Source organism: Choloepus didactylus, chromosome 2 (assembly GCF_015220235.1).
Source record: "Choloepus didactylus isolate mChoDid1 chromosome 2, mChoDid1.pri, whole genome shotgun sequence".
NCBI lineage: Eukaryota > Metazoa > Chordata > Mammalia > Pilosa > Megalonychidae > Choloepus > Choloepus didactylus.
In genome coordinates, this window is record NC_051308.1 from 15729729 (window position 1) to 15751134 (window position 21406).

Sequence of the window (21406 nt, forward strand, 5' to 3'; positions counted from 1 at the left end):
GAATAGTTTTAAGTCCCACATCATTTCCAGGTTATAAGCTTTCCTTGAAACTAAATGTATGGAAATCTGGATTTACATAAAAGAAACTGGGAAGGTAGTTGGCTTTAAAAAAAAGTTCCTCACAGGATTCCTTTACGGATTTGAATACATTGAAAACAATTCAATAGATAAATATATAAATGTGTGGCTAAACATAAACATAACATACACACACAAATGGTTTATATATTAAATTGTTTCCCACAACTCATTTATAAAGTAAGATGATGGATCCTCCATAGGGTCTCCAAGGGGAGAATGGAGTTATTTCTTTTTCTTAAGTGTTATCTGTGAGCATCATCTGTATTGTTGCATGTATCTGTAGATTGTTCATTCTCATTGCTGTATATTTCATTGTTTAAAAATATATCATAAAACTGAATTTAAGAAATAGGGTGGTATATGGGCAAAACTGAATTTCTAAAAAAGTGTATCATAATTCATGTGTGTGTGTCCATTCCTAATGTAACACATAATTTTGTCTTTTTTTAAACTCTAACAAGTTACAACCCTTCACACTTTCCTTTTTTTTTTTTTTTTTTTTTTTTCCTATTTCTGAGGGTTTTGCATTTCTGACTTTGGGTGTTAATTTTTATATATGCAAAATATATTTAATATATTATATACATATAATATTTAGAGATAAGGATATTTAATTCAGGCTGGGGTGTGATTACAGTTTTCCATGTTATGGTTGAGGGGAGAATATTCATCTTACCTGCAGATTCTCTTTTTTTTTTTTTTCCTTAAAGTAGCTGTTTTGGATGTCTGCCTTTTTCTGCTCATTTTGAAATATTTTATTGTCTTTGACTTGCAAACACAGTTGATCCTACATAAGCAGGGGTGAGGGGTTTGTGTTGCTTATCAGGTTTCTTGATACAAAAGTGCTCTCTTTTTTGTTGGTATAGAGAAATGGAGGGATTTTTTTTTAGATGGCACTTTGTGTATGTGTGTGTGTGAAAAAGATAAGTGGGAGGGGTTGGAGTCTTCTGATTTTATTTTGTTCTTCTTTCCCCTCTGCAGGATCCTTGCTTTCTTCTTTCACTTTATCATCAAATCTCCAAGAGAGATCTCACCCAAAGAGCCATGTTAAGTTGCATCAATTTTCAAAACCCTTCTTTTTGATACCCCAGTAGCCAGTGCTCTGATACATGTCAGTCTTAGCAGTTATTTTCATCACTTGGAGTGGGGGTCTCTTGATTTTTTTTTCCTGTGTTCTGCTACTGCTAGGCCCCCTTTGCCGTCTCCTCTTTGCAATACGGTTTATTCACTTTGCTAGATAGCTCTAGTTTCAGATTATTACGTCTCTGCTTATACAAGTTTTTTTTTTACAACTCTTATGCTGCAGGCATGGGTGATGGGTGACTTTATTTGCTCTCTTGTTAGTCTGCATGGTTTTTGGAAACTCATGACTAGATACCAGAGGAAAACTTTTAACATAAAAGATAAAAAATTAAAACAAGAAAAAAGGATTAAATACTATCCATTAAAAAGAATAGGTTGCTATATAAAAACTATTTAGGTAATGAGAGAGCTCTTAAAAATTAAAAACATGATCGCAGCCATGAAACACTCAATAGAGGAACTGGAAAATAAAGACGGTCCCCAAAGTAAAAAAAAAAAAAAAAAAGACAAACTGCATGATCAAACTCAGGTCCACTGTCTGCCCAACGGGAGTGCCAGGAAGAGAGAACAGAGAAAATGGAGAAGAGAAAGCAATTAAAAAAATAATTTAAGAAAATCTTCCAAAACTGTGGTCATTAATTTAGTTTAAATGCTTAAATGTGCTGGCTGAAAACAGGCACACATGAGTTGTCCATTTTTACACATCAAATTACAGAGCAGTGGGGACAGAATTTTATACACTGCTAAAGAGAAAAGTTATATATAAAGAATTAGGGATAATAATGATTTCAGATTTCAGCAGCCAAGGTGGAATCTAGAACCTGCGAGGCAATGCCTTTAAAATTCTGAAGGAAAATTATTTCCAAACTAGAATTCTACATTCAGCCTGGTTATTAATAGTGTGAGGGTAAAATAAAGACATTGGTCTCAGAAAATTAACCACCCACACACTCTTTCATAGGAATTATTGGAGGACATGCTCCACCAAAATGATGGATTAAATCAAGAAAGAGGAAGACACGGGAGACAGGAAACAGGAGACCCAACACAAGAGAACGGTAAAGGGAATCTCCGGAATAATGGTGAAGGGAGGGAGACCCAAGAAGACAAGTGTGCACCAGGCAGAAGGGGCAACCCAGTCCTGACTGGAGGTTAGAAGCCACAGAGAACAAATGAAAAATCAAGACTTCACTTTAAGGGAAAAAGTAGGTTGTGGAAGAAAATAAAAGTCATCATAATTTACTACAGTATATGCCTCAGCTTTAAATAACATAAAGAGTTATAACAGAAACAATATTAATCTCATCCAAATTACACCGTAATTATATAAGGAGGATCAGGGGACAGAAGTGTGGTTTATGTGCATGATAGAAGAGAGCTGGAAATTCTCATATGGAGAATTTAGTAGATAATGCCTAATACTAAAAAATCAAGATGTTGCAATGCAATTACGTTACTTAGAACAAATGGGATAAAAACCCAAAGAATCATTTAGAAGAGTTGAAATTTGCTTTCTCAGGGGAAAAACACAGGGGACTATTATTTTTTCTTAACTACCCTTATTTGATTTAGCTATTTGTGCACTTAACTTTGTGTTTAAGAAAAAATCAAACAACAACAAAAGGAAAACCCATGTTCAAATCCTGGCTCTCTACCCCTTACTAGCTATGTGACACTGAACAAGACACTTCTCCTATCCTATTTCAATTATAAGTAGAGATAAATTTGCTCTGCCTACTTTGTATGTCTGTTCTGAGATAAAACATGTAAAGATATTTTGTACAACACCATAGGAATATAATAAATTTGGCAGTTCTAAGCTCAATGATGGAAAAGATCTTTTCCAATAATTCTTTGACCCTTATGATTACTTATTCAGAGTTTAAAATTGCCATTCAATAAATAGAGCTTTAGCCACCTGCAGCTCTTTAGGTTCTCCCTACTTTGTGAAGTGTTTTATTTTTAAGTGTTTTCTACTTATGGCACTATTTCTAGTTCATGAGGTCATTCCCTTTATCAGTCTCAATGCTCCAATGGTATAGCCATGAGCATCACCATATTTCAGAGGAAATTTACTTGCAGACAATCATGAAAAGAATCTGCATAAAAATGAAGCACAGAATCTGAGGGATATATTCCTGCCCTTAGAAGTCCAAAAATTATCCTTGAAGCAATGGAGACAGGATGTTTACTGCTGCGTGTTTACAGACTAACTGAAAAAAATCCAATATACAATTATATTATCAGATATATAGTATAAATAGAAAAATCATTGCAGTCCATACCTAAAATATAGTTCTCTCTCTCAGAAATAATCTGACAAACTGCCTTACAACAGTATAATTTAAATCCCAAGTATGGACTAAAGACTCATCATGATAAGGAAAGCGATTAACACACTCCTGCTTCCAAATGATAAACATTTACAATTAATAAAATTATAGTTATTCAAAACTCATTAATCCCATTTTCTCCTTCTGCAATTATGTTATACTGTTAAAGGAGGAGATAATATTTGTTGAAGGCCTGCCATGTTCAATGCACTGTTACTTTACACACTGTACTTCTTTTAGTCTCACACAACTATAAATTCCAAGATATTGTGCTTATTTTCAGATAAAAAAGACTCAGAGGTCACACAATGAAGTCATCAAGCCAAAACCAAGTAGAGATTTGTCATTCTGCCTGTGCTCTTTTTACTACACACCCTAATTGGATTAGTGTCATTCGCTAACTCATCTGCCCTTTCCTGTAGTCCTCCCAGCTTTATTTCAATACAATTCTCCAATTCCCTAACATAGGCCTGAAAATAACAAGATGACCACACTAAAAACTTAAAACAAGAGACAGGTGAACATTTATGAATATTTATATTGATCTCATGTTATAATAAGCACTCTTACACTTTAGTCTATGACCACAAAGATTAAACTTTCTTGCATACACACAACAGAACAGCTATGACAATTAGAGATAAATCCTTAATGCCCCTTCCTTTTCGTGGCAGAGGGATGATATGGATATGCTCAATAACTGTGAATGTTAAAATAATTTTAAAAATCCTATGTGTTGAGCATCCAAACACAGAGCTCATAGATTCCACTGACAGTCCAATTACCTCCAGGATGTTTAGAAAATTGTTAGACCCCTATATTTACTATTCTCTCTCTTGTTATTATTTATAAAAAGTAATACTAAATGTTCTGGACTAAGATAGAGATGTGATAGAAAAGCACATTATCTGATGAAAAGACCTGTTAAGAAAGCCAATGGTATGCATAATAAGGGATTTAAAAATAAAAAACACAGCTGAAAATAACAACCATAATTTTTTCAAGAACATTTACACATCTTTTTAATTAGATTAGCTTTACAAGCAACTTGAGAGTTCTTTCATAATGAAACACCGCTTTTCAAATTACATGACTTTATAGGCTATCTGTATATGAATCCTGAAATTCTTTACCTGCTATTGATAAAGGTCTGTGTTTTATAGCTGGTTAATGTATTGAATAAAAACAGCATTATGAAGCTTTATCTTTAACCAGGATTAAACACACACAGGTCACAAATAGTTTTAAATTTTGTTTTAAATAAGAGTCCTAATTGGTGACAAGTTAACGGTCCCACTAACAATAAATGAATAGATTTTAAATGGTTATTAAAGAAATGGCTATTCTGATTTCTTTACCCTTTCACAATGATCTCCAAGAAATTATATAAATTGTTCCAAAAAAAAAAAAAATACACAATTTAAGACCTGTCTGGCAAGAACAACTCACAGATAGTAGAATGTGATTCTCTGCACAAATGAAGTACACATTTGAATGACATGGGAACTCCCCAATTAAAAGGCTGTTGCTGTACATTTTGAAAATCAAACAAACCTTCCATCAACATAATACAATTTCTACTAAGCCCGAAAATGATAGCACTTCTGAGTTGTGGCCTAATGCAATGTACTGCACTGTAGACCAGATAGCAAAGATAACTTGCACTCCTGGGTTGGGCTGGCAGAGGCACTTACTGTAGAGATGTTAAGTTTTATTATCTGGAATGAAGGAGAGGAAGTGGAACAAAACTGAGTATGGGTAAGCAAAAACAACACACTATAATTTTTTCCTGCAAGTTCTCCTAAGTGAGATCTCAATACTGAATACTTAATCCCACGCTAAGTCCACACTGTCAGTTTCACTAAAATTTTTTTTTTCATGTTTTACATGAACAATAGCAATCTTTTAATAAAAATTACTGAGCTTTCCATAGAAAAGTTCTCTAATTGAATACAAACTATACAGATGCTAAAACTGATATAAGTTGAAATATACAGAAATATTTCTGTACACTCACATTATTTTGGCAAAGGTGATCAAGGATACAGAAAGAAGACTTAAGTGGGCAAGGTCTTATACCCATAATTCATGTAAAATAAGGACTCATCTTTTGGGCTTTGTTAAAGAGCTTAGGAAACTGAAGTCTAAGACGTCCATCTCAATTCACTCCTTACATTACAGAAGTGTGGGAGGTCTTGTGTGATTTTGTAATATTCCCTCTTTTTCTGAAAAGTAAACAAGAAAACCCTTACAACATAAAAATAAAAGTATCTGGTTTTGCTTTTTTGGTTTTGTTTTTGTTTCTTTAAACTAAACATACATCTTTCAGTATGGATAAAAGGCCAGCATCATGTTTGGAGAATGCCTCAACAGGAGTCACTAAACATTAAGCCTGTAATGACACATTTCCGTCTCAATGCATATATAATCTCCCCTTGATACTATTCAATAGAAACAAGGTTCTGATCTAAAGATGGGTCATACTAGTAGGAAAAACCCATAATAGCAAATTTGGAATTACAATCACCATTGAAGGGAAGCAAAAGGAAAAGTCTTAGGAATGGGGACATTAACTTCTAAATCTATAGGAAACACATGAAAGCCTAAGAAAGCCCTTTATTTTAGGAACTTGATGCTAAGGATAACTTCAAGTTCATTTAGCGCCAGTTACTTTAATTAAAAAAAAATTTTAACTCAAAAGATAAACCTTTCTTACTGTGTATTTTTTTCTTGTAAAACATGAACTAAAGGTTATAGTAAATAATAACTTTGTTACTGTTATGTTTCATTAACAATGTCCTAAAAATAACAGCAGCAATATTTAAAAAGAGTTCAAATTAGTGTAAGATTTGAGACAAAACAATCTGATATTTCAGTTGGTTATTAAAGTGCTCCTTTTCTTACTTTAAGTAAAAAGAAATTAATCATCAGTAACTGGCAATAATCATTATAAGAGGTCTTTTAGGGCAAATTTAATAGTACGAAGAGATTTACAAAAATAGATTGATGCTACTTTGGGGAATAATACTCTAATTCTTTTTCTGTTTTTGACAAATTGTACCTAATCATACAAAAATTATCCCAAATTCAAACTTGACCATATAAAAAAGGGAGAAATGAAATGAATTCAGCTGACAGATCTGGCAAAATATAAGAATGAAAAATTCTACACAGGGCACTTATTTTCATGTCCAAATGTAAATACCATTTTCAGCTGATAGCTTATATCCTTCCCATAAGCAATCACAGATCTGAAGTCAATCATGCAGTACAAAGCCATAGCAGTCAAGATCTTCTGTTTGATGCAACACAAAAAAAGTTGTTTTTGTTTCCTTATTAAAATGCCACCTGGGTGGCTATTTTTCTTTATCCCATTTATTTGTATTCACAAGTTAACAAACAGCATCAACAATTATTGTAGGTGAAGTGGGGTATTGCTGGATCAAAGGCTCTATAAAACGTCTTTACTGATTGAATCAGAAGGTTTATTGAGTTCAGTCCTCACACCTTTTTCACCTGCAGCGGGGGGAAAAAAAAGAAATTATCCATTAAGGACCAGAGAGCCTCTGCTACTGCTTCCCATTTAATTTCTCTAGCATTATGGGCAATATTTCACCTTTGCAAACATCATCTGAGAACTATCACACTAGCACTTCCAAACACTACCCTCAGAATTCTGTTATGAGGAATATATTACTTAGAATTAGTAAACCCTCAAAGGCAAAAAGCATTCTCTATAAAGAGATAATGATTTTATCTCCTTTTTTATTTTAAAAGTAATGTGGATTACTATAAAATTATAGTGTGAGCTTCATCGACAGGCTATTATTGGGCTTCTGCCACAACTAATGGTTTTAAAAATACATAGAAATTATATGTACATCCAACTTTTATATTTTATCAAGGATTGATATGGGATTATCAATGGCTTATGACATATAGCTAGTTAATCAGTAATGTAAAAACAAGCAGACTTCTGGAGATATAAGGTAGGGTTAAAGAACAGACAGCTAAGTGGTCCATCGGATGGAAAACTAAGAGCCACTGACCTAGGAGAAACAGTTCAAAACCAAGGGGGTGGCATAGTGAAGGATCTTCAGATTCAGCATGCATACAGGTATGTTGACCCATGTACACTGTATGTAATCTACAGGCCTTTCTGACTTTTTGATTTTGGCATTTCAATTCATCTACTTTGTATTAATTTTTTCATGTCCATATTCAACATGGAAGATCTAAGATATTCTTAAGAATACGTAAGTTTAAAAAGGAAAGGATAATAATTTACTTCTAAGGGGAAAATAAGAGGAAGCCTTTAGAAGGCAGTTACCAAGAGTTAAACATCCTTGTGATTGAAAAGGATCATCACAGAAAAACTAAGCTTGGATTTGAATAATTTACTCAACTTGTTTGCCTCAAACTTTCCTATTCTTTGGATAATTTTGTTGGTTAAAGATAACAATGAAGATGACTTAAGAGAAGTCCACTTTTAAATAAGAGTTAAGAAATCTGACAAAACAAGGAGTAAGTATTCATGGCATTACTAAAGACTATACTTGAACTCACTGAAAACACCACAATAGCAGGGTTTTGTTTTTGTTTTTTTCCAATATGCCCTGGCCCAAAATGATGATTACCTGTTAGATATTTTACTTTAGCTCGTGCTCTCTCATCTGCATCAAAATACCAAACAGTTATTGCGTACCTAAAAGAAAATTTAGAATAGGGTAAGGATGATCACAATGGGCGGTAAAAGTGGTACGGTGTTGAAATGATATATACCTAAATTGGAATTATATCAAAAGATAAATGAGTACAGTAACAACTGACTTATTCCAGTAACCTCAATGCTAAAAAATATAGTAAAGAGCCAGGAGTGTCAAAATTGTTGCAAAGTTGATAAGTTTTTATGACTTTTTAATACCTAATTTAACATACTTGTTCTCTTTTTTGCAAGCCCACAGCAAATCAGAAGCAGACAATAAGAAGGTGAAAGAATGGCTGTCACAGAAAAAAAGTGCACTATCAATAGCAAAAGTACTAACAGAAGAGAAGTGAAACAGATAAAGTATTGAAAGCATAAAAGCCTGGGCCCATTAGTGAAAGGAAAGGCAAATAATCTGGACAGCCTCCAAGCATATCACTATATTACAGCAAAGATTAATGTAGATGTTTATAAAAGTAACCTTGAGTTATCAAAAAAAGAGTAAAATTATGTTAAGAATTTTTTTAGGATTTTCATCAAAATAATTATACTGGGTTTGAAGCTTGAAGTTTCGCTAAACTTCATTTTTCTGAAAATTTCACTTATATGGAATGTCTCATTCCACAAATAAATGAGGCATCTCTGGCTTACTGAAATACTACAAAGCACATAGTTACCCCTTTTGGCACTCATAATTGGGAAAATGAACGCACACTATAGGAAGTAAAAGCACACTACAAATCATCATTTCCCTGTTAGAACCAAACATAGCAATTAGCTAAAATATCTGGCAGATTCTGGCCACTGATCATGGGTGGAAAAGCAACACCGATGAAATGAAGAACCAGTAAATGCTACAGAATTAAATCATGTGGCATATTTTGAAGCAAGAGTCAAATGCAGAGTAGATTCACAGTCTGGGAGCTTGGACAACTGGGGAAACTAAGGCCTACAAATCACTCAGCTGGTGCTAGGCCTTCTGACTTCTAGACTCTGCTCTTTCCAGAGTTCCACCATCTTTCTTGCCAGAAATCTCTTCTACTTTTCTGGGTGGCCTTGGTATTGGAAAAGGGGCACAGATATGTAGTTCTATAGTTTTAAATCTCTTTTGCTATCCATGCCTCAAAACTTCTAATTACTTTGTAGTGAGAGTTCTAATATCTGGATCGACTCCCCTTTAGTCCTTATCAGAAAACAACTTCAAATTATTATACGTCATTCTATCTTTCCAACCTTATCTCACATTGCTCTATTTCAAAACTCCTTTCCCTCACATTGGTCTCTGCACTGTAAACATGAACAATGTTGCCGTTTTCTCCCAGGGGTTTGCTAAAACTATTGTACTCCCTCCTTTTCATCATTCTAGGTCCAGCTGAAGTGTCTAGCTTCACTGTGACACTTTCTCCATCTACTCCAAATGGATAACCCTTTCTCTCTCCTCTGAATATCTCTAGCACTATCCTCCAGTCATTTGGCATTAATTTACTACCTCCAAATGTTCATTATTTCTTCACCTAGCAAGGATGGAACCAAACCACACTCCAAGATTCCATAGGAAAAAATGTCTGTGAAAGTTTTCTATGGCAGAAAAAAGTATTAAAGAAGCAGTAGAGAAGTTCTCAGGGGACACTGGAATGCTGAAAGGAGAGATGGGAGATTCGGGAAGGCATATCATATTATATGACTGGATCCTCCCTGGTCTCCATTCATGACTTCTTATGATCTCTGGCACATACTGCTCAGCATGCTACTCACGACATGAAACAGTGTTCAAGGCAACATGGCTCAGAAAGAAGGAAGAAAAAAGCAGAGCTGACAACAAAGTCTGTATTTAGTACCTCAAAGGGTGGCTCATCTTTCCAGCATATTATTAAAAGCCAACTCTTCTCCCGCATATCTAAAGGTATGTGTCTTCTCACCATATCTCATCTCACTGCATTTCCTAAACCAGATACAGCACTAAATGCCAGTGATTCACTATCATAATGTTCAAAGTCCTCTGTATAATAACAATAAAGGCAAAATAGTTCAGTTTATCTACAAATATTTATTTCATAATGTCTACAACATTTACTGTTTTAACAGTCTTAACATTTTAACTAAGTCATGGTAAAAAATATTTGGAAGAATAAAAACAGATAAATGTAACAGACTTGAAATACTATACCTTGTCAAAAAAGAGTACAAAGAAACAGATGCTTATTATTTTTAATGCTAAAGGACTGTTTTTTTCTAACATTAATTCCCTTTCCTCTACTTTTCTTCTTTTCTCTCTTCACTTCTATTCTCTGGTTACCTCTTATTTTTCTACTCTGCATCCATTTTTATCCCCACATCCCCTCTCTTCTTCCTCCCTCACCACTTTTTAAAAAGATGTGCTTTTCCTTCCCTGCTCAATCTTTCTATTCTCCAAGAGAAATGCTCCCACAGAATCAAGGAATGAATAGCCCTTAAAAGATGCACAAAGCAGGGAGACCAAGCTAGAAAGATAGGAGGGCCTGTGCTCCCTTTTCTTACCCCCCACAAGGAGTGGCTGTGCAAAGAAAGACATGCAAACATTGAGTACTAAATGTGAATAAATTTTAGAAAATTTTTCAAATTAAAACATTTATGATTGTGAAACATTATGATAAAAGTATCTGAAGAACAGAAAGATACCCATTTGAAAACTTACAAATTTATCCTACCTATCCCCTCCTGTCCTACCATGCTCTGTAACCAATTTTTTCTTAGAAGTAATATTACCTTGTAGCATATGCTGGTTGGACTTCATGAGGGTTGCGACGGTCAGACCAGAAAAACAGCAGTCTATCAAATTTGGGTTCAATGTCAGCAAACTGGGCTTTGCCTTCTGGAAAAATTCGAAGTATACCTCCACTTACCTAAGAAAAGAGTCAAAAATGTAACTACAAGTAACTAAGAATACTACAAATCATATATAGGGGAAAAAATTTCAATGAATCAAAATTGTAAATTGCATTATTCACAAATATAATTTCAGTTACTTCCTTACTGTGAAATATAACATATATACAAAAAGGTGATAACTTTTAAATTACAATTTAATAAGTAGCTATAGAACAAATTTCAAAGGATGCTATGGGTTACAGTTCCACCATTTCAATTCTTTCCTTTTAGCTATTCTAATATCCTAGCACCTAAGAAAAAGAAAATTATATAGAGAGTCAGTATTCATAATCCTTTGTTAAATTCCATCTTGTCTGTTGCTACCATTTCCTTTAGTTTAATCACTTTCCCAATCTTCAGGGATGTCTAGGCAGTGACCACCCTAACTTGTTCATGCTGAAAAGGGGTGTCGACTTTATGTGAAAAAGGGACACATCTGGTTGATGTTCTTGAAGAAGCTATTGCCTCTGGGTTTTGGGACTTAGCTGTCATAGGAGTGCTCTGAAGGATTTAAGTTTCTGAAGAATAAACTCATTGAGTGAAACTTTTATAGAGTCTCAGATGGGGATCCGGGTATTCTTTAGGATTTTCGGGACTGCTGTTGAGACTTGGGCTTATCATACTGCAGTCAATTGGCAATTCTAGGTGAAACTTGCATAGGTGTCTGTAACCTCCAGGAAAGCTTCTTGACTCTATTTGAATTCTCTTAGCCACTGAAACCTTATTTTGTTGCCTTTCTTTTCCCTCTTTTGGTCAAAAAGGCATTCTCAATCTCTCAATGCCAGGATCAGGCTCATTTCCAGAATCCATGTCCTACATTGCCAGGGAGACTCACTCACCTGGGGGGTCCTGTTCCATGATGGGGGCACAAATATATCTTAACAATTGAGATGCTAAGTACATGCACTGATTCAAGGAAAAATTCTTTTGTTTTATGGATTTTTGTAAATACTTGATGAAACAAAGGAATATTGTCTGAATTCAAAAGTCGTAAAATGATGTTTGAAAGTTTTGAAAATCAGCCAACATTTCTTCTTTATGTATGCTAATAACTTACTTAACTTGCTCTTAAAATGGATACAATTCAAATAATCATGACTAACTTACTGAAAACGGCTATTTACATCAGAGTTTATCATACTTTAAAGTTCAATAGACAATTAACAGCACAGTTACAAATTTAATGCCTTATTATTTAAAGAATTTAATGTATCAGTGGAAACTGTCATCACTTATTCTTATTCATCACCATCATCACTGTGGCCATTATTAGAAACTGTACCTTTCCCTTTCCAGACTTGACCTGACACATTGATAACTACCTACCTACATATGAAACTTGTTTCTACCCATAAATCCTCATCCATATAATCATTCTCTCTTTGGTATTAAGATGGATTCATTTATTTATTCCAATATTGACTGAGCATTTACTGTACCAGGAACTGTGATAGGCCCTAGGTTAGAGTAGGGAATAATACAGACATGCCCTGTCCTGATGGCATTTATAATCTGGTGAGGATTAAAGGCAAGCAAAACCCACCCAATGAAGTAGCTCTTTACCTTGCAAAACTAAACTTCCAAGCAGGGAGACCCTTAAAATTGAAAGGAACTTTAATACCTAATAAAGACATCATGGAGATGGATCCTTTATCTAGAATCTATCGTTAGAGAAACTGTTTATCCAGCTCATCCTCAACTGTAGTTAGATTCAAGCTACTTGGTACCCTTGCCAGTCTTCATCAGGTTCCAGTGCGTTCAGGGTGATTTCCAAGGTAATCACGTAAACATCCAAAGAAACTCTAGACTGTAACTGAGAACATGTCATCTTTTTAATTTTTTTTTCTGCCCCCTTTCCTTTGATGGCAATCACTGGGAATATCACAGGGGATCTGGTGAAAATGTTTGAAGAGAAACACATAGTTGAAGTTTCCAATCTTCCTCTGGGACACCCTCCCTGACCTCTGAATTAGAACCCTCCTATATGCTCCCAGAGCAATCTATCATAAACTTGGCACAATCAATTGAGATTGTCAATCTACAGATCTGTACCCTCTAATAGATTCAAAGCTCTAAGAGAGCTATTTTACTTCTGCTCAATCCCCAGCACCCAGACCAATGACTGGCACAATTGCAATGGAACTTTTCAATTCTACCTATAACAATTCTACAAACTTTTTCCTGCCCATGACTAATTTAAATAAACTATTTGTTAATGACCTTGGGTAAGGCATAGCAAAAGTAAAAGATCAACCTAGAAAGAGCCTAACAAAATTTAGAAGTTAGGAGTTAATCAAACATATTTCTAACTTTCTAGATAGAGCAGAAAAAAATCCATTTTTAAGTTTTAACCAGAGTCATACCAATCTGTTCTGTGCCTTGGGCTTAAGGTGAATCACTGAATTTATTTCTCTATTTCAAACTCTGAAAGCCATACAGAAAAACCATGCTTGTCGATTGATACAATGTCTCAAAATCTACTTTGCAATAAAACTTACCTCCTTTTGAACCTGGACTAGAATAGAGGAAATTCTTTAAATCAGCATTGTATTGAAAGACTACTGGAACATTGTGAGCATAGCCTAAATTTAAAACAACTTCTAGTGTAGGGCTAGGTTTTTGCATATTGAAGAGTTGGATGGTTTCTGTTTGTGTATGTAATGGAGGGTAGGTAGTGTTTTAAAGGTTATTTGATTTTTTAAGAATCACTCTGGTTACACAGGTGTGTTCACATTATGAAAATTCACTGAGTTGTTCACTTTTCTATTTGCATGTTCTACTTCAATAAAAAGTATATAAAGTTTTTTTTAAAAATCAACCAAAAAAATCAGCCAATACAACCTCCAATGTAACAGATGATATATTGTAAAAAATCATTTAAAGTTAAGTGAAATACTTTATACCCGTAATATTTATATATACATAAATTTAAATATATTTATATATTATATACATAAGCTAAATATACTATATATTCTGATTGATTTTACAGAATTTGTCAGTGTTGATAAACTTCTGTTTTTTTATAGTCAAGAAAAGAAGGAATCTTGCCTCTAATCTTCAATCCTGCAACACAATGCCAGATAACATCTCTTCAACAATGCAAAGATAAAATGTAGGAGTAAGTAGCAATAATCCATGAAAATTTTTATATACACAATTTTCCCCCAAAGCCATTATAAAATAATTGGTTCTCAGATGTGTTAAAAAAATACTTTGAAAAGACCTGTTTTAATAAAGTTCACTTTTCATAAAAGTTAAATTTTGGATACAGATGTCAGTATCTGAAAATAAGGGAAACCACTTTTTGAGATATATTAATATTTATTTTACTTTACAAAGATCCAGTCTTAATACTGGAGACAAATCTCGGGTAACAAATCTAACAGAGAAATTTTTAACTGTTCTACATGTTAAGGACACTCTCTCCTACAAGGAGTATGAGTCTTAATACTTGCGAGAAAAATACCTGTGATAAATATCTCAAATAACTGTTAGAGAAAAAAATAAATGCTCAATTAAGTTGCATACCTTGGCATCCCAGTCTTTATTAAGATAATATATACATGTCACACATCTTCCATCTCCATTCGGATTATCAACATGACGCACATAGCCTGTTCCATTGCCTGGATAACAAGCAACCATGGCCTGTAATAAAAATAAATAATTTTTTAAGTCCAGGTACGAATCAAGCAGCTTAAAAAACAGATCTCTGATTTTTGACTACTCTGGCTTATACTTAAATTATTCTAATAAAAGTAAAATTTTGTAGATAAGAGGTAAAAACATTCCATGTTAATAAGAATATATGGCAACAAGGGTGAGTGGGTGAATAATCCAAGGCCTGGTAATTCTGCTTCACAAAGACAGGAAAAGCCAACATGGAAGGATCAAAAAGCAATCTTGCTATGAACATTTGGCTGTCGCAAGCCTCTGCTTCAAACCACAAAGTCAAAAGAATCGTGAGTCCCCATATTCATGATCTTAATTCATACTGATAATCAAGACCAAGTCAGTTTTTCTTCTGCTCTATAGATTTCCATCCCCTGAGCTCATCTTAGAACATCAACTTTATTGTGAGGCAGGTAAACTGACTGCCTGAGTCCCAAACCCCATCTAATACTATCTCTGAATGATACCAATGTGGATAGGCATAATTTAGAATGTCATTTAATGGCAGTGATTTAAATTTTAAAAAGGGTAAGTAAAAAAATTAGCCCGACTAACTTTTCAAATCAGAAGGAAAGTGTTATAGATTGAATCATGTCACCCACAAAGAAATGTTCAAGTTCTAATCCCTGTTCTGTAGATGTGAAAAAAAAACATCTGTAAACTCTATCTTTGAAGATCCTATTAAAATGAGACCAAACTGAATCAGGGTAGGCCTTAATCAATATTACTGGAGTCCTTATAAGCAAAGGACATTTGCACAAGGTGGTAGGAGAGAAAAGGAGACAAAAGGAGAAAGATCAACATATGACTGAGGCAGACTTTGGAGAAAGCATGGCCTGATGACACCTTGATTTTGGACTTCCAGCCTCCAAAACTGTGAGACAATAAATTTCTATTACTTAAGCCACCCAGTCTGTGGTATCTGTCACAGCAGCCCTGGCAAACTATGACAGAAAGTCATTTTTCCCTCAGATTATAACAAGATATAATTTAGAAGATTATTTGGTTGCCTAATATGACTCCATTCCAACCCCAAACAACTGGTGTTAGCAAGTTTGAAGGTAGAAGAGAGTTCCAAAATAAAAAGCACCAAATAACTTACATCCTCTAGGAATGTAGTACACAATAAATGAAATACGTTGAGGGTAATTAAAAAAAAAAATCACAGGATTTATGAAGAAAACAAAGATAAAGTTTTGGATATACAAAATGCTAAGATTACCAGTGAGTCTTGAAATCCTTTATTTCACCAATTTCTTAATGTATTAAAGTCAATGGATCAGTATTAAGTTATCAAACAATAATTAAATAGCTCTACCAACATTATTTAAGATTTGTGACACGCTAATTTTTAAAATTTGCATTCAATTAACTAACGAAAAAGTAATTCAAAGGTTTCTTTTCTGAGGGACTAGAAAACATTTAAAAATCTAACCCCTTAAAAAAAAAATCACATTTTCTTAGACACCTAGGACCCATTCCTCTTTATAAGAAACAAAATTTTTGGTGAACATCACATGTGTTTCTATTCTTCCTAACACCAGACAGACTTAAAAAATTCCTTCTTTGGGGACTTGAAGTTGGTAGTTAATGGGGATTTGGCTTGGGTTTAAGAATTCTCCGTACAAGATAAACCAAAACAATTTCCTTGCCACTAGCTGCCAAGGAAAGGCTTATATAACAACCTTCAACAATAACCTGTAAGAAGGTACTAATTTAACAATGCAATTAATCCATTTGTGGTTATTTGAGACAATTATGGTGAATTACATGACACATTCTTATTTAAGGATAAGAATGAAAACAAACAAACAAAAACCCTCTGAACTCTTCCCTAAAATAATCTCATTTCCAAAAAAGTTAATTCAGGCCTCTTCAATAATCTGGTAACCTCAGAATTTTTTGTGCAAAGAATGAAGGAGAAATTCTTTCTCCATTTCGCTCTCCCATGCTGTGCCACTCATTTAACAGATACTTATTGAGCACTTATTATGTATATGAAAGGCAGTGGGGCTAAAACAATAAACAAAATAGAGAAAGCCCCTTGCTTTCACTTATCATGGAATATAGTTTATTAAGGTAAATAGCCAATAAACAAATAGATGTATAATATAATGTTAGGTAGTGAAAAGTGTTATGAAAAAAATTAAGTTGAGTAAGGATACAGAAAATGATGGATGATATTCTAGAAAAGTGGTCAGATAAGTCCTCTCTAAGGATTAACATAGGAGCAGAGACTTGATTGAAGGGTCTGGCAAATAATGCAAATGGATGAGGGAAGAGCATACCAAGCAGAGGGAAAAATGAGTGCAAAAGCAGAAATAAGCTTGGCAGGTTGGAATATAACAAGCAGGTCAGTAGAGCTGGAATAGAATGAGCAAGGGCAAAAATAATACATCAGTTTGACAGGTCTTCAAAAAATTAAGTACAGAATTACCATATGACCCAGCAATTCCACTTCTAAATATTTATCCGAAAGAAATGAAAATAGGGCCTCTGATAACAAACATTGTATGACTCCATTTAAATGACATATTTAGAATAAGCAATTCATAGAGACAGAATACTGGGGTTAGGGACACGGGGGAATGGAGCACTACTAACTTAATGGGTACAGAGTTTCTGTTTGAGATGATTAATGCCACTGAACTGTATACTTGAAAATGGTTAAAAAGGTAAATTCTATATCATGTATATGCTATTACAAAACATTAAAAAAAAAAAAAGATCAGAGAGGTACCAACTAATATAAGGCACAATAAGGACTTTGGATATTTCTCTAAAAATGATGGGAAGCTATTGAAGAATCCATATGATTAATAGTTTAGAAGATTAGTTTTTATTCTGTATTAAAAAAAACTGGCCCCACCCTGATCAAGACAGCAGTGAGACATCTCATGCCTGTCCTTCCACAGAAACTTTAATCAGCAAGAACTGGCAGAAACGTGTTTCTCAAAGCTCCAGAAAACAGTTAAAGGACTATGTAACAGACTGAGCCCTGAATCAAGAAAAAGGATACTTAAAAGCAGTAGGATATTGGGCAGCTCTGGAAGTCCACCCTCTACCCCTCACCAGCTCTGTGCAAAGCCAGCTCCACTCCCAGTGTGAATCCTTGGTCCTGGTTCCAGGGGGAAAAGAGTAACTCTTGTGGATGTACTGGGAGCACACAGTCTGGCCCAATCTGTCTGGTGGTGGCTTAAGTGATTCGCTGTCTCAGAACCTACTGTGTGTGTAGTAGACAGTTCACAGCACTCTTCTACAGAGTGCTGTGGGAGAGCAGTCATGTTGCCTGGGGCAAGGGAACATTTGGAACTGTGTAAGCTGTGTAATTCCTAGTGCCCTGTGCACATACCCAAGACAAGACCCATGGGCAGAAACGATCACAGAGGCTCCTATACTTTGGCCTTGAGCTATTCTCTAAACTCAGTGTATGGATAAGCCCTGAAGGAGAGTATGTATACAGGTCAATCAGAAAAGAATGAGAAATTATTTTTTCTCTTCCTTCTTTTTATTTGATTAGCTCCTGGCATTCAAAGAAAGCTCTGTCATAGCAATAGTTAGATACAAGCTTAAGGAACTCCCATCTCATAATAAATGACAGCAATAACAGATTAAAACATCAAAATGTCCAGATTTCAACAAAATACTACAAAGCAAACAACAAAACAGGAAGTGATGGCCCAGGCAAGGGAGAAAATTAAAGCATTAGAAACCAAAAATGAGAAAACATACCCGGGACATATCAAAGACTTAAAAAAAAAAACAAAACATCCTAATCATATCTAAAGAGATAAAGGAAAACATGGACAGAGAACTAATGGAAATCAGGAATATGACAGATGAACACAAAGACAGTATCAAAAGAGAGATGGAAATTATGTAAAGGAAACAAACAGAGCTGAAGATCACAGTAAAAGATATTTAAAATTCCTTAGAGGGGCAAAATAGCAGATTGGAGCTAGCAGAATAAGGACTCAGAGAACTTGAAGATAAGACAATTGAAATCCTCCTGTCTGAGGAACAAAAGAAGAAAAAAATAAAGAAAAATGAACTAAGCCTGAGGAACCTGTGAGACACGATCAAGCATACCAATATATGCATTATGGGAATCCCATAAGGAAAAGAAAGAAAGGAGTAGAGAGAATATTCAAAGAAAGAATGGCTGAAAACTTCTCAAATATAATGAAAGATATGAATATGTCATTCAAGATGCTCAATGAACTCCAAACAGGATAAACCCAAATGGAAATACAATGAGACATATCATAATCAAATTGTCAAATACCAAACATAAGGAGAGAATTCTGAAAGCCACAAGAGAGAAGCAACGTGTCACATACAAAGGAGTCTCAATAAGATTAAGTGCTAATTTCTCATTGGAACCATGGAGGAAAGAAGTCAGTGAAACATTTAAGGTGCTGAAAGCAAAAAACTGCCAGCCAAGAACTGTGTGTTTGGTAAAACTATCTTTCAAAAATGAGGGAGAGATTAAGACATTCCAAGATAAACAAAAGCTGAGGAATGTTGTCACCACTAGACTGGCCCTACAAGAGATGCTAAAGAGAGTTCTGCAGGTTGAAAGGAAAGGTCAACAGACAAGAGATCAAAGCCACATGAACAAATAAAAATCTCCAGTAAGAGTAACCACATGGGTAAATATAAATGCCAATACTACTTTATTTTTGGTTTTTAATTCCACTTTTTACTTTCTACAGGATCAAAAAGGCAAGTGCTTAAAATGTAGTGATGAATCAATGGTTTGGACTCATAATGTATAAACATGTAATTTGTGACAAAAACTACATAAAGGTGGGGGATTGGCGGGGCACAGGAAAATAGCTTTTATATGTACTGAAGTTATTTATGATGTTAAATTTAAGGCCCACAGTAAATATAAAGAAAATATCAGAGAATATGCAGGCTCACTGAGGCAGAAATTAAGAGTACAGGTTGTCAGGGGTGAGGAGTCAGGTGGAATGGGGAGTGAGTGCGTAATAGGTATAGGGTTTCTGTTTGTGGAGATGGGAAAGTATTAAGTAATGGAAGGTGAAGAGGGTGCCACAATATTGTGAACGTGATTAATCCCATTGAATGGTATGCTTGGGAGTGGCTGAGAAGGACAAGTTCATGTTGAATATGTTTCCACAATTAAAAAAAAAAAAGAATGAGCAAATAAAGACTAAAGAGACAATGACATTTAAATGTAATTAAGTGAGGAACCTAAGATGGTGGCTAGGTGAGACAGGGCAAAAAAACACCTCCGTGAAAAATACTAGATAAAAGCCAGAAAGTGACCCAGAACACCAGTTCCAGCGATGCATCAGCCGGACAAGGTCTGCTAAATCCACAGGGACCATGCATTTGGTGAAACTGGGAATCTGCATTCCGAAATGAGTGAGTGAGCTGGCTGAAAGTCCGGTGGCTGCGCTGCGGTGTGGGAAGCCGTGGGTTGGCGTTTGGAGATGGACTAGTTCTTTAAAAAAAAAAAAAAAACAAAAAAAAACCCAGCAGCGGCTACGGTTACGACGGTGAGAACCACGCAGTGAAGCACGGCAAGAGCAGGCTGTACCAACCTCTCGGTGTCTGATGTGGAGGATAGCCCACTGCTGATTGTCTCAGGGCCAGGGGGGCAAAAAGGAGAAAGAAACCGTGCCTGTTGCAGCCATCTCCCCAGCGGGCTGGGAACGCTCCTGCCCAGGATCGGAGCTGTAGCCCAGAGCCACGCCAAGAAACCCAGTGTGACGGGGAGTGTTTCCTGCAGCACCGCGCACACGCCACAATATCGGCTGTGGACAGTGGCCTTTAGTGCACCCACAGCTAATTGTCCCGGAGCTGGGAAGGTGGAGCTGCGCGAAAAGGGAGAGAAATTAACATGCCCCATTCAACCATCTTTACAGCAGGCTGGGAACGCCCCTGCATGGCCCGGTGGCCCAGGGCTTCCCTGGAGGGCCAGTGTGCACTTGTGACATGGTGCACCCTTCCCTCAGCAGAGGTCCTGGAAGACCACAGCTGGGAAGGGGGACCCACTTGGAAACCTCAGGGACCCTACGCCAATACCAAGGACTTGTGGGTCAGCATCAGAGACAATCTGTGGCAAGACTGAAATGAAGGCTTAGACTCTTGCAACAGCCTTAAATCTCTTGGAACACCTGGGAGGTTTGATTATTAAAGCTGCCCTGCCTCCCTAACCACCCAGACACACGCCCCACATTCAGGGCGGACAGTACCAACAACACACCCAAACTTAGTGCACCAACTGAACCCCACAAGAATCAGATCCCCACACACCACAAAGTTGGGGAGAACTGACTTGAGGGGAATAGGTGACTCATGGATGCCATCTGCTGGCTAGTCAGAGAAAGTGTATGCCACCAAGTTGTAGATCTGACAAATTAGAGATTGGTATCTTTTATATCCAGAAAGAACCCAGCAAGTAAGGCAAATGCTAAGAGGCCAAAAACAACAGAAAAATCTTACAGCATATGATAAAACCAGACGATATGGAGAACCCAAACCCAAACAGCCAAATCAAAAGATCAGAAGAGACACAGTACTTGGCGCAGTTAATCAAAGAACTACAGACAGGCAACGAGAGCATGGCACAGGATATAAAGGACATGAA

The 21406-nt window shown here is 35.7% G+C and overlaps 1 protein-coding gene across 1 annotated transcript in view; it reads right to left on the reverse strand.

Moving 5' to 3' along the window:
• Positions 1 to 4017: 4017 nt before the first annotated feature.
• Positions 4018 to 21406, reverse strand: part of EGLN1 (egl-9 family hypoxia inducible factor 1) — a 54992-nt gene continuing 37603 nt past the window's right edge. The window contains exons 2-5 of the mRNA XM_037820913.1: positions 14641 to 14760; positions 10948 to 11084; positions 8135 to 8202; positions 4018 to 7013 (exon numbers count right to left, since the gene is read on the reverse strand). Of these exons, the coding sequence (XP_037676841.1) occupies positions 6949 to 7013; positions 8135 to 8202; positions 10948 to 11084; positions 14641 to 14760 (390 nt within the window). The 3' untranslated portion in view covers positions 4018 to 6948. The remainder of the gene's footprint in view (positions 7014 to 8134; positions 8203 to 10947; positions 11085 to 14640; positions 14761 to 21406) is intronic.